The following is a 15,402-nucleotide window of genomic DNA, read 5'->3' as shown; positions in this document are numbered from 1 at the left end:
TATGATACTGATGCACCTGACAGTTTTGAATGCCGAGTCTGAGCCATAGGTTTCAGATGCTGGATATGGTTAAGTTTTTTGGAACAGGTCACATGTTTAATAGATAATAGTACTTTTTCAAACTTGCATAGTTGATTAAACTGTAGTATGAATGAATCACAGAGGAAGCTTCAGATGCAGAGCTTGATCTCCATTATCAAGGATGCTAAAAAATATATCTTAGTTATTACAGGTTCTAACTTCACCAAACTTGAATGGATGGTGTGTCTTATGATACAGATGCACCTGAAAGGCATGGATGTTGAATCTGAGCCATAGGTTGAGGATGCTGGAGCAGGTTAAGGTTTTAATTGCTAGTGCCCTCTGATGATGATATCTTAGTTATTACTGGTCTGAACTTCACCAAACTTGCATGGAGATGCGTCTTATGTATACTGATGCACCTGACAGGCTTGAATGCTGAATCTGAGCCATAGGTTTCGGATGCTGGATGAGGTTTAGTTTTTTTGGAACAGGTCACATGTTTTATAGATGATAGCTTGCATAGTTGATTTAACTATATTATAAATGAAACGCAGAGGTTGCTTCAGATGCAGAGCCTGATCTCCATTATCAAGGATGCTAAAGAAATCTCCTACCTCACTCAAACCTGCTCGATAGATAGATATGTTTGTTGATAAATGATATAACATGATTCCTATGATATAGTATTGTATGGTATGGAATCATATTGTTTAATATGATACAATATAATATCATATGTAATATTATAAAAAGTTATATGATACGATTTGATATTGTATAAATTTTTTTGATTATTTTATGTTATGATATTGTATAATGATATCGTTATGTAAAGTATTGTATATTATGATACAATATTGTATAATATTATATTGTATTATTAATTTATTATTTAATCACATGATACTTTTACATCAGATATTGCAAAATATAATATTGTATCCTATGATACTATATTGTATATTCTATAATATTGTATCATAGGAATTTGTATAATATGATGTTAGTTTCTGTAAAAAAGAATTATATCACATGAAATTGTATAATATGATACTGTTATATTATATAATATAGTATCATACGATATTGTATAATATAATATTGGTTTATAATATGATATATTATCACATCACATGAAATTGTATTGTATGATATTGTAAAATATATTATTGTATTATGATACAATATGTATAATATAATATTGTATTATATTATATTTTACTTTATCACATAATATTGTATCATTTGATATGATACAATGTTGTATCAAATAATATTGTATCACATGATACAATATATTATGTATCAAAAATTATACAGTATCATACAATATCATACTATATTGTACAATATAATATCATGTTTCAATGTTATGATCTATTATTTAATATGATATTGTAATATAATACCATATTGTTTTATATATTATGATATTGTATTAACACAATAAAATGTCATATCATACATTACAATATCATATCTCATCATTGTTTATTATGGTATTTTATTGTATTATATGATATATGTTGTAAATATGATAGGATGCAATATTTAATTTTATATTATTGTATTGATTAACATATGAACATATGATTATCATACAGTTTTTTAACAGATGATATACGATATTGTGTCAAAACAGAATCCATGAATATCCAAGATCATAAAGTATGATTTTCATTTAATATGATAAAGGTGGTCTCATAAAGGTGAAGTCTCATAAGGGTGATGTCTCGTCTCGGTGAGCTTTGTAATCTGTGATTACCTATGTTTTTTCTTGAGGGAATAAATCTTCATACATGTATTTCCCTCATCATCATACAATAAATGTATATTGTAAATTTTGTTCTGAAACAGAGATACAAGTAGCAAAACATGGCATATTAAGGCTGATAAGTCGTGCAATGATAGTAAAATGTTGCAAGATTGCATGAGACACGTTGAGCAACAGTCTCACAGTCGCAAAACAGATGCATGAACACCAGCGATTTATCTTACGATCTTTATAAACCGTGTATCACTCTTGCAATTACACAAAACGTTGTAAAATGTTCGTACTAATTAGTACTAATGCACTGCGATAATTTGGATCACGTTATGTCGTGTCTGAATAGTGTGCATGTCCACTATTCAGAGGAGACTTGATGCGAGCAACGAATGCGAGAGCTCGTGCAACGTAAGCGAGGGCTTGTGCAACGTATGCGAGAGGACGTGCAAAGCTAAAAAATTTCGATCACAAAGTGGTGTAAAGTGGTCGTGCGCCAATCGTGAAAGGGGCTTTAAAAGTTTTTATTATCAATGTGCATATAACAATAAATCAAAGTACTGAAGAACTGATGGGAGTTGATTTTTTCGATGTTTATTCATTTAAGGAATGAATTCAATATTTATTTGTTTTATACGATAGACAGTGGTAACAACATTATTGACAAGCCAATCGTATTAAATAGTTCGTGTTACGTGGGTGATCGTTCGTGTAATGTGCGGGATCGTGCGTGTATCAGGAAAATTGGTTTGCGTTTTTACCGTGCATGATCGTGCTGTTTTTTCATTTTGTAACTTTATTTTCGGAATGCCCCGATTCATTCTTAAAACAAAGACAAGTAGTTTTTGTAAAACAATGTAAATTTAAAACTTTTTTTATAGAAGAACATTGACAGTTGTTAACATTCATTCTCTCTTTCGTCGTTACATGTAAATACATTTAGTAAGTATTTCTATTATTAGCTTAGTCAATCCTTTGTTCAGTTGAGTTAGTTTTGCATAATTTTATAATCAACTTATTAAAAGCATCCATTGTCATGACACATAATTTTAATCATATTAGCAAGAGCGACACGTTGGATGAAAGCGGCCAAGCCTACCCATTCCCCGTTTTAAACTAAACAATTATTACCAACGTTTTTCTTTCAAATGAGAATACTATACGCATTATTATCTGGTAGATTGTATTAACATTTGTTTAGATGCTTTAAAATTAAGAATAAATAAAAATAAATCAATTATGTACTGTAAATTATGAAAATATTGGATGTGAAAAATCGAAACCGAAATTCTATGGAACAAGGTAACAAATTTACCTGTATCCAGCATAATTAAATCGTAGTAAGGGAATTGAATTGCATAAACAGTCAACTCGTATGTAAATAATTTTGTGTATTTTATGCATTATCTTCATTTCTATTACACATTATTTTCTTTAACTGATGATAGAAGTTGATATTCGTTATGGAGACAGAAAAACTAATTTATGTGTATGGATGTGTAAAAGTGTTTACTCGTAAAATATAAAACAGTGCATGACTAAAGTACATGCCGCTTTTCAATAGAACACATACATAAAGCAATACAAATTAAAGTAATACGTTTCCTTAATTCTAATCTTAAAAATTAATTTTGATTGTGCGTGTTTAATGGTGTAGAATCATTTGGTTGCGTGTTTTATCGTTTTTGTTCGTGTATCATGAAAATTCAGTAAGTTAGTGATTGTTCGTGTATCGTGCATGATCGTTCGTGTATCAGAATTGTGCGTGTCGTTTGTCAACAATAACGTTGCTACCACTGTAAAATGGTTTGGGGCAGTTTACGCTTTATAAACCGCGAAGCGGTTTATGAAAAAGCGTAAACTGTTTCAAACCATTTTATATCGTATAAAACTAATTAATATTGAATTCATTGCTTATAATTTAATTTTTTTACTATTCATTATAGATAAAAACAGTCATTTTACCTTTAAAATGACGTAAAATTGCACAAAATTCAAATATAATGTCAGGCGTATTGATACGTTTTTGACGTTAGTCTTGCTATGACGTAGGCAATATTCTTTATACGATATAAAATAATTTTTTAGCCAATCAGAAAGCGTGTTACAACCAGAATTAAATTATTTTAAAATCAATGATAATTGTTATTGTGCATGACAAGAACATGTAGTTTCTAATTTGAATTATGCACATTTTTATAATTTGAATTTTTGGACTTTTTCTACAAGAATATCGAGAAACCCCCATATAAATCATGTTATTAAGAATATTTAAAGATAAAATTAATTCAATCAAACTATATGTATCAGTAATAGAAATATTTCTCGAAAATTGTGTGGATCCAAGCAATATTGAACTCTAGTCTCGTTCAACCAAACGCTCGGCTGTCACCGTAAATCTCCGACAAGGATTTAAGGAGACAGCCGAGCGTCGAGTTGAACGAGACTATATTGAACTCTGGGTAGGAGTACATACGACTACAAAAAATATTTGAATTGTTCGTACCATTTAAAATCTGACTATTTTCAAGGTATTTATAAATAAGTTTACTTGAAAAACATGGCTTTAGCATACATTACATCGAATTTATCAATTATTTTCAAGAACCAAGTCTTGTCAGCAGCAATGATTTGTGCTGAGGTCCAAACACTGTTTCACTTTCAGTTTGTCTGAGTAACTGCATAGGAGAGTTGATTAAAATCAACTCCCAATAAAACTAGACCTGTTTTTGTCTTCAACAAAAAGGAAGGGCTTTTCGACCACCCTTTAAGCGCCTTATTTGAATTCTGAATTTTTTTTCTTCAAATATTGTGTATGATGAAATGAGAACAAATTTCATAAACAAACTTATAAGAACTTTTTTATATTTTTATGTTTTAAAACTCCTTTTTAGAAAAATGTTTATTATGCTCTTGTGTAAATTTATAAACTAGAATGATTTTTCACTTCTTTTTTCAGAATCCAAATGAATCTGAGGAACTGGACCTTGATTCCTGGAATGATACAAGTGTTGCCACAATTAACAAACCAATGAACCTGGCTCCTGGAGAATTTCCAAGCCCACGTAAAAAATGTATACAATATTTGAATAGAATGAACATTTATATTTAAAATATGTTATAGCTGGGATGTTATCTATACTTTTCCTGTTTTCCAGATCTGAAGGCTCTAGTGAGCTTTTCTGATCACATTGTGTTCGTCCTCTGTCTGTTCTTCTGTAAACTTTAAAATTTTAAAATTCTTCTCTAAAACAACATGGCCAATTTCAACCAAATTTGGCACAAAGCATCCCTATGGAAAGATGAATATGAATTGCAGAAATGAAAGGCCAATTTTTCATTCAAAGTGGAGAAAACCTGAAAACTGTTTTTAAAAAAGGGGGGTGCATTTTTTTAAATCTTCTAAGATACTGAGTCAAATTCAATGTACTTAAGCATAGATAATCTTTACGGTAATGAAAATGAAATTGCAAAAATTAAGGGCTAATTCTTTTCAAAATTTTAGTTAATTATGAAAATAATAATAAATAGGGGGCTCAATCAGTTTATTACTTCCAGTTTAGTATTTCACATCTCAAAAATGAGGTTCTTTGTTTGAAGCAGCCATGATAACGGGTCAATCTGACAGTGTTGTGCCAAAGTTTACGTGCAAAGGGAATCTTTGAAACATGCAAAATATATTGGTGCCGATTTTGTGAAGTAAATTGAGGGTTAATATTTCAATGTGTTGACATTTTCACTTTTGACAGTAGATTTAGCTTGTTTTGATTTTTGTTTCATTTTTTAGCTCACCAGAGCTGAAAGCTCAAGTGAGCAATTCTGATCACATTTTGTCTGTAGTCCGTCTGTCTGTCTTGTCTGTTTGTTTGTCTGTAAACTTTTCACATTTTCAACACCTTCTCCAGAACCACTGGGCTAATTTCAACTACCGTATATACTCGCCTATAAGTCGGATTTTTGGGAGTAGAAAATTGAGTGAAAAGTTGGGGTCCGACTTATAGGTGAGACATAGTAAAAAAGCAGTTTGTTTTTCACACCTAAGGTGATAATAGATATAGGGGTCATGTCACCTAAAACAACACAAGCCAACACCCCAGTTTAAGGGGCTAATTACCAATCTAATCAGTCAGTAAGGAAATAAATCACTATCATCAAATTTTCAAAAGGAATCTATGTAAATACCTGGTAGTTTTGAAGCTATTACCAACTTGTAATTAGTGTTATAAAAAATAATGGCATTTAAATCAAAAGTTATTAACATCATAGACCCATGATAGAAATAGTCTAGAAGCAATTATGGGGTGAAAAAAGGACAATTTTTTTTAGAACTCAAAACATGTATGATAAAATGTGGTATTTTATTGAGAGTATCTGTACATCAATTGTCCTGAAAAAGTAACCCGACTTTTAAGGGAGTCAACAGCAAAATCTTCAAATTAAAGCTGGAGACTTCGACTTATAGGCGAATCGTACTTATAGGCGAGTATATACGGTAAACAATTGCACAAAGCACCCAAAGGCAAAGGGAATTTAAAGTTATGAAAATTAAGGATCATACTCTTTTGAAAGGGGAGATAATTAGGAATTATTAAAAAAAAAATTAAATTTTCAGAAATCTTCTTCTCAAGAACCAATCACCCAGGAATACTGGAGCTTGTGTTGAAGCATCCTTGGGTAGTATAGATTCAAAGTTGTGAAGATCATGACTCCCGGTGGTAGAGCAACCACAGGGGGGAGGGGTCAAATTTTTACATAGGAATATATAAGATATATTGTATCTTATAAAAATAATATTTAGATATATCATTTTGATACAAGAAATGAGCGCTTCGAGGTACGATTTTCTTCTTTCACATATCGCATAGCACTCTAACTCCGTCACTACCCCTACTCTGTCACTTTCGGGAAACTCCTCGCCGTTTTTAATCAAGTGCGATTATGACGTCATTTTTTGCATGTCAAAAATCCTCAATCAAATGTCAACAATTTACAATGTTTAAATTTAAGAATGTGTTCAAACATAACAAAAGTACACCCTGTTCATTTTATGCAACAATAATTGCGTGAAATCAGCTAACACCTTTTTACGGGTGCACTAAAATAACGATATTTCTGACATGCGGGCCTATTTGATTATTTACTGTGGTCAGTCATTTTAAGAGAGGTCAAAATGAAACATTCACATGTAATTTATTTTTTATTAAGGTTATTAATTTTTTCAGTCTGCAATAGCCTTTATGCACTACACTGATGATTACGTCAAATCCCTCATGCCGTAATTTTTGCCTTACACAGGGTTACAGATATATACGGTGTGTCTGTAATTATAGAAGATGCTACATTTATTAAGAATGTAATAAATAAATAATATAATCATTAATATATTCATTATTGATATGATATATTTGAAACATGTAAGGACAGAAAACAAACGATGTCCATACATTCTGAAAAGGTCATTGTGATTGTTGTTACAAGGACCAATTTTTTTAGCTCACCGAGACGAAGTCAGGGGGAGCTTATGCTATTATGGCGTCGGCGTCCGGACCTGGTTAAAGTTTTTGTTGCAGGTCCTGTATCTAAGCTATTACTTGTCCTATCTTCACCAAACTTGCATGGATGATGCATCTTGACCTACTAATGGACTTAAAAGACTTGGATGCTGAATCTGAGTCCTAAATTTCAGGTGCTGGAGGAGGTTAAGGTTGTTGGACCAGGTTAAAGTTTTTGTTGCAGGTGCCTTTTGATAGCAATATCTAAGTTACTGCAGGTCCGTACTTCACCAAACTTGCATGGATGGTGTGTCTTATGATACTGATGCACCAGACAGGCTTGAGTGCTGAATCTGAGCTATAGGTTTCGGATGCTGGAGGAGGTTAAGGTTTTTGGCGCAGGTTAAAGTTTTTGTTACAGATGCCCTTTGATAGCAATATCTAAGTTACTGCTGGTCCGTACTTCACCAAACTTGCATTGATGGTGTGTCTTATGATACTGATGCACCAGACAGGCTTGAGTGCTGAATCTGAGGTATAAGTTACAGATGCTGGAGGAGGTTAAGGTTTTTGTTGCAGGTGCCCTCTGATGATTATATCTTAGTTACTACTTGTCCTAACATCACCAGTCTTCTGTGGATGATACTGATGCACCAGACAGGCTTGAATGCTGAATCTGAGCCATAGTTTTCAGATGCTTGAGGAGGTTAAGGTTTTTAGAGCTGGTTAAAGTTTTTGAAACAGGTGCCCTCTGATGATTATTTCTTAGTTATTACTTGTCCTAACTTCACTAGACTTCCATGGATGGTGTGTCTTATGATACTGATGCACCTGACAGGCTTGAATGCTGAGTCTGAGCATTAGGTTTCAGATGATGGATATGGTTAGGTTTTTTGGAACAGGTCACATGCTTAATAGATAATAGTACTATTTCAAACTTGCATAGTTGATTAAACTGTAATATGAATGAATCACAGAGGAAGCTTCAGATGCAGAGCTTGATCTCCATCATCAAGGATGCTAAAAAATATATCTTAGTTATTACAGGTCCTAACTTCACCAAACTTGAATGGATGGTGTGTCTTATGATATAGATGCACCTGACAGGCATGGATGTTGAATCTGAGCCATAGGTTGCGGATGCTTGAGCAGGTTAAGTTTTAATTGCTAGTGCCCTCTGATGATAATATCTTAGTTATAACTGGTCTGAACTTCACCAAACTCGCAAGGTAATGCGTCTTATGTATACTGATGCACCTGACAGGCTTGAATGCTGAATCTGAGCCATAGGTTTCGGATGCTGGATGAGGTTTAGTTTTTTTGGAACAGGTCACATGTTTTGCATAGTTGATTTAACTATATTATAAATGAAAGGCTGAGGTTGCTTCAGATGCAGAGCCTGATCTCCATTATCAAGGATGCGAAAGAAATCTCCTACCTAACTCAAACCTGCTCGATAGATAGATGTGTTTGTTGATAAATGATATAACATGATTCCTAAGATATAGTATTGTATGGTATGAAACAATATTGTTTAATATGATACAATATAATATCATATGTAATATTATAAAAAGTTATATGATACGATATGATATTGTATCAATTTTTTTTATATTTTATGTTGTGATATTGTACCATGATATCATTATGTATAGTATTGTATATTATGATACAATATTGTTTAATATTATATTGTATTATTAATTTATTATTTTATCACATGATACTATTACATAAGATATTGCAAAATATAATATTGTATCCTATGATACAATATTGTATATTCTATAATATTGTATCATTGGATATTGTATAATATGATATAAGTTTCTGTAATATAGAATTATATCACATGAAATTGTATAATATGATACTGTTGTATTATATAATATCGTATCATACGATATTGTATAATATGATATTGGTTTGTAATATGATATATTATAACAAAACATGAACTTGTATTGTATGATATTGTAAAATATATTATTGTGTCATATGATACAATATGTATTATAATACTATAATATTGTATTATATAATATTTTACGTTATCACATAATATTGTATCATTTGATATGATAAAATGTTGTATCAAATTATATTGTATCATATGATACAATATCATATTATTTATCAATAATGATACAGTATCATACAGTATCATACTATATTATACAATATAATAATATCATATGTTTCAATGTTATGATGTATTATGTAATATGATATTGTAATATAATACTATATTGTTTTATATATTATGATATTGTATTATGTGATCAAATACAATAACAATAACACAATACAATGTCATATCATACGTTACAGTATCATATCTCATCATTGTTTATTATGGTATTTTATTGTATTATATGATATGATGCAATATTTAATTTTATATTATTGTATTGATTTACATATGAACATATGATTATCATACAATTTTTCACAGATGATATACGATATTGTGTCAAAACAGAATCCATGAATATCCAAGATCATAAAGTATGATTTTCATTTAATATGATAAAGGTGGTCTCATAAAGGTGAAGTCTCATAAGGGTGATGTCTCGTCTCGGTGAGCTTTGTAATCTGTGATTACCTATGTTTTATTCTGGCGATCATTTCACTTTGATGAAATGATATACAATTTAAATTGTATACACCGATTTTACTTATTATAACTTGGCCTAGATACAAGTTGAGTTAAAACTAAACTGTTAATATGTCTTCATTCCCTGGCGTATCATAGATAATGTGGGTGACGGTGTTAGGTTCATAAGTTATGATAGCACGTGTGATGAACGTCGTATTCAGAGGGCTTATTTGAATAATAATAAAAATATTTTTGTAAATAATTTTATAAATTATAACGTTTCATGTTATATTTAGAGATTGCAAATGATAAAAACCGCAAAAAATAATTTGCAGATAAACGCGGACTGTTTTCTGCATATGGTGACGTAGTTTGGGTACTCGGAGATATAAGAAAGTGGTGGGGGGGGGGGGGGGGGGGGAAGGAGGGTCTAAAATAAAGGGAACTGCACAGGGTCTAAAATAAAAGGAACTGGAGGTTTACCGTGAACCTCTACCAAAAATTTAGTTAAATATCTTGCATAGGATCTTATTTTCTGTAAAAATGGTATTTCATAAAGCTTAAGATACAATGTCAAAGATTAAGTGTATGTAAAAATAAGTGTAAAATTTGGATACTCTATGGTTGTTGGGTTTTTTTTGTTATTCTACCGAAAGGCCATATTGCACAATATTAAGTCATTGTTGGTCAGGTGAGCGATGTGGCCCCATGGGCCTCTTGTTTCTAAAAAACCATTTGCATAGAAAACCTGTAAATTTTATGAAAGTTACTCCAGATAGTGTTAATTCAAATTCGTTAAAATCAAAATCTTGAGGATAAGGTTGAGGCCACATTGGGGATCCAGTTGTGCAAAGGAAAGCATTTTATTATTCACAAAATCTGAAATGTTATCATATAAGATTTAACTTATATGCAAGCATTTTTACCTATTGCTGATTCTTTAAAATTGTTTACACTTTGGCCCCTGGACGATTCATGGGCCTCTCAAGGGGTTCAGAGTTTGATGTAGGCTTATATCCTGTATATAAACAATAGTTTAGGATCTTTTTGAGAACTGCATTGCTCAAAATGTGATATCACTATAAAATCATCCTGTTAGAAAAGGGGCATGATTATAAGCATGATAAATGTAAGAATATTCAGGGTGGAAAAAATGGGTTTTTATTTATACAGGATCTACATGTATACATCTACATTGTCCAGATAGTTTGTATTATGACTCCGTTTAAGCTGATTTTTTCATGCCTATTGTTTCTCAGGTGAGGGATGTGGCCCATGGGCCTCTTGTTAATCTACCAAGAGGCCATATAGTACAATATCCTTTGAACATCCATATAAAGCCATTGTTGCTCAGATGAGCGATGTGGCCCATGGGCCTCTTGTTAATCTAACGAGAGGCCATATAGTACAATATCCTTTGAACACCCATATAAAGCCATTGTTGCTCAGATGAGCAATGTGGCCCATGGACCTCTTGTTACTGTATTATTTTATTACCAAGGCCATAAACATTTAAATTATACTGCAGTTTTTGGCATGACCTGTCATAACCTTTAACAACTATAGTCGGCAATGAACTTGACCTTCCAGTGTCCAGCATGCTCTTTATAGGTTTTATATGATGATTACTGTATCACATTGCTCATTAATAAAAATTTAAGCTACCCGTAGATTCCATAACAAGTCAAAGCACCTTGGGCTGTCCAAAGCTAATTGTAGTAGGAGAGGAAGAATATCGAAAACATATGGCTGGAACGGGAATTAAATCTGGGACCCCTGCAACTCTAGTCAGGAGCTCTACTACTAAGCTACCAAGGCCGATATCTATGGTCCATGTAGCCCCCCACCAACTGTGACCACACAGATTCATACAGTGGTAGGCAATTTGTCTGGAACTGCATCTGTCGTGTGCAGTACAAACGGGGGAGGTACAAGGTAAACGATTTAGGTGCGCTGTGGGCTGTACGGTAAAAACAAAGGGTAGGTGTGCCATCATTCCCGAAGGTCCACCAATATGCAATTCCAGAAAAAAAGGCAATTAATGCAGGATTCTGAATTTATTCGACAAGACTCAACGATGGCAACATTGCAATAATTTAACAGATAGGCATGTTATAAGCGATTCAGATATGGCCAGTAGTGGCCTCTGGACTCAAGACTCTGGGTGAGTCGGACGTGGCCGAGACTGGACGCCATATTCCAGACTGTCCATTGGCAATTGTACATAACTATATATAAGAATCTGAACAATGAGTATAAATTGACAGATGATGACATAAGCTGAGTGAAATATTGTCAGTCATAAAATAATTCAATAAACTCAATGAGTCTTTGATGTCCAAGACATGAAAACAGATAATTGCACAATGTTGTTTTAACAGAAGCAGTTCTTGGGACATAACACTGTCTTTTTGAAATCACACATAGAGTCCGAAAAGTGTCAATCACTAATTAAATAAGCAACTTTGTACAAAATTATGAGAAAATATTACAAAACAGATGTTGAAGTTTAAAAGTAAAGTCCAAAATAAAGTTGTAATTGAACAGTGAATTTTGCATAGTGATAGTTTCCCACTGCTCCGGGGGAAGATACATCCATGTGTTTTTGAATGAACTATCACATTACTTCCTGTTCTTTGATTTTCTTACACCTGTACCAGATGTTGAAGGAAAGTTGAACTGTTCGGTGTCTACAGATGATCGTTGTTTCCTGGTTTTGAACAAAGAAAACTGTCTTCATTGTTCATAATGGCTTGAACTGTTGTTGTCCATCGTTGTTACATTGAGTTGAGCTTCAATGGGGAACTCGCTGGCTGAAGAGGTCCAGGATCTGGCTACTGCAAAGTATATGCAGCAGCCTTGGGCTTTGTTGTTACCCTTAGGATTCATCCACCAATTGTGACAAGCGGTGAGGGTACCATAGGAAAAGGGGAACTAAGTCGTGTAGGCCCAACTCAAAAGACAGGGGGTCAAGCCTATAGTTATTAGGCTTAAATTGACCTCTAAGTCGAATATGCATAGAGCTTTAACTCGAAGGCAAGTTTCACAATTTATTTATATCCCCTCGTGTAACTTGTTGCAAAGGGGATATAGCATCGCCCTGTAAAGATAAGAAGCAAACATTTTTGAGAAATGGGGAGTTGAAAGGATGTCCAAAGTGAAAAACGGAGGCAAGCAGGATATAAGTTCACCCTAATTTAATCGAAACAAGCAGCCGTCTGAGCCGAATTTTGGGTATTACATAGAGAAGAACAGGTTCATAATTAAAAAAGAGACTTTGACAAATATCGTCAACATGATTTACCGGGAATTCATTTCATGTTAATCGCTGAAGATACATACATGTATATGTTTGTTACTCTTTTTAAAATATTGGTGTTAAGATTACGACATGTTACATGTAACTCGAATTTTCTCATAGAGCAGACTGTAAATCGCCAGATCTTAGCTACGTTTCCTTTTCAATATGAAAATTAAATTTGCCTACACTAATTGTCTACATGCGTAATGTACACTACGGCCAACGCGGTTTGCGTATTTACCGCGAGTCCTCGTGGTGTGAAATTGATCGCGGTTTAGCACAGGTAACTCAGGTAAAACCGCGCATCCTCGCGGTACAACTTCTCACCTTGGCCACACCGTCGCGGTACTGTGAAACCAGTCCCAGGTGAAAACTGTTCTTGGTTTTTAACGCGAGTTACCTCCCCCAATTTCTTCTCATACGGGAAATATGATTGGGAGAATAAATGAATATTAATTTTTATTCCTTTATTTTATAAAAGGAGTTGATTGTTACAATTTATTATTATTTAATAAAAAGTGGGAGAAATAAAAGGAAGGTGTAATTATGCTAATACAGAATTTTGTATACTATTTTGTATACGTTATGGCGTTACATATAAATTAATCTTGGCACATTCATCGCTAACAATTCTTGGTTATCAATGAATTTAATTGATAATTATATACCCGGTAATAAACACTTCACCAAAATATCTTATTTCGCCTCGAGAAAATAATACTAATTAGCGTTTCATTTACAATCTTTCATATTTAAATCTTACCTTTAAAACATACCTTACACTTGGTCATTTCTCTTAAATACATTTAAAGAATTCGTTTAATGAATAACAAAATACATGTAGATATATAAAATGTTTTAAAGTGCACTCGCTCATCACCGCTGCGACCCGGGTTCTATCCCCGTGATCGACATTAGTTGAATAGATATGCTGGTTGCCCGCTTGGACACGTGGGTTTTCTCTGAGCACTCCGGCTTTCTCCCACATCGATGACCCCCTCGCGCTAACATCCGTGCCAACGAAAGATATTAATATAAGTTGTATAACTTGTTTATCAAACGTTTTAAAATAAACTAAAAAAAGGTCCAATCAGTTTACGAAAATGCTAATGTTAAAATAGTGTGTATTTAAAAATTGACTTTCCTATCCAATCTAGCAAAAGTATGATGTTCAGTGAGTCGCCCAATATTTATGTTTGTTCAAAACACGGGATTTAAAAATATGAATGATCATTTATTCTGGGTTACCATCACATGTTAAAAAGTCGCAGTGTCAGTTGACCAACAGAGGAAGGTGAATTGCGTAACATTACGTATACAGTATGTGTATATAGAATTTTGGTGGTTGCCGTCAAGGTGGGTGACCTGCAGCAATTAGTGTGACTTGGGGTCCGCTAATTAGAACTATATAGTCCGTTCTTTCAAACAGCAAAATTTTCTTGATAGAATGATTTAATTTCAAACAAATGAAAATTTGTTTTTTTCAATTTAAATTTTAGGAAATTATTCTGCGTATTCATTACACAGTATTTACAAAATACATCCATAAAATTACCTTTTTATGATATACTTTATACTCGATTGAAATACAATTAACGAACAGACTATAATCAGGGTTAATCAGGAATGGAGAGAGTAATTGAGAACACAGCTAAAGTAAATTTTATATACACATCTAGTATTTGTACTTTTTAAAAAAGTAAAAATGTGATTGTTTGAATGAATGTAAGTTTTGAATCATTTTGGGAATCATGAACAAAGATGCGTGTTTTGTGCATAAGTAAAAAAAAAACTCTTTACGCGATATGTTGTATATTTTTTATTCCTCTAGCCTTGTTAAAATTAAGAAAGTTTTAATTTTCAATTTTCTTAGAATTTTATATATTTTGATTTTGGAGAGAGAGAGAAATAGAGAGAGAGAGAGAGAGTTGTCTCAACATTCGATAAGATTTCTCATGGCACGTGCATGGTCAGAGCAAGGGTGCTGTCAGAGACAGGAAGTGTTATGTAATAGTTATACACACCCGTAAACACAGGGATAACTTTTCTATAAATTGTGTCGTACTTGTGATTTTCTATATACCTGTCTGAATCAGGCATTATTTTATCTTCATGCAGTAAAGTTAGAAGGCGCGTATGATCAGGGACTTTTACTGTTTAAATATATACATCCCTGGTATGATATTTATGAAAACGCCCGTTACGGACACATGTGCTA

General features: G+C 32.9%; 1 protein-coding gene across 1 annotated transcript in view; it reads left to right on the top strand.

The window, feature by feature from the left end:
* The window catches only part of LOC105325916 (protein bicaudal C homolog 1-A), a 294,873-nt gene that overhangs the window by 232,133 nt on the left and 47,338 nt on the right, over positions 1–15,402 (top strand). Inside the window, exon 16 of the mRNA XM_034458287.2 lies at positions 4,749–4,863. Within this exon, the coding sequence (XP_034314178.2) occupies positions 4,749–4,863 (115 nt within the window). The remainder of the gene's footprint in view (positions 1–4,748; positions 4,864–15,402) is intronic.

Source organism: Magallana gigas, chromosome 7 (genome assembly GCF_963853765.1).
Source record: "Magallana gigas chromosome 7, xbMagGiga1.1, whole genome shotgun sequence".
In the NCBI taxonomy this organism is placed as follows: domain Eukaryota; kingdom Metazoa; phylum Mollusca; class Bivalvia; order Ostreida; family Ostreidae; genus Magallana; species Magallana gigas.
Note: the sequence above shows the minus strand (reverse complement) of the source record. Positions and strands in the feature narration are given on the sequence as shown.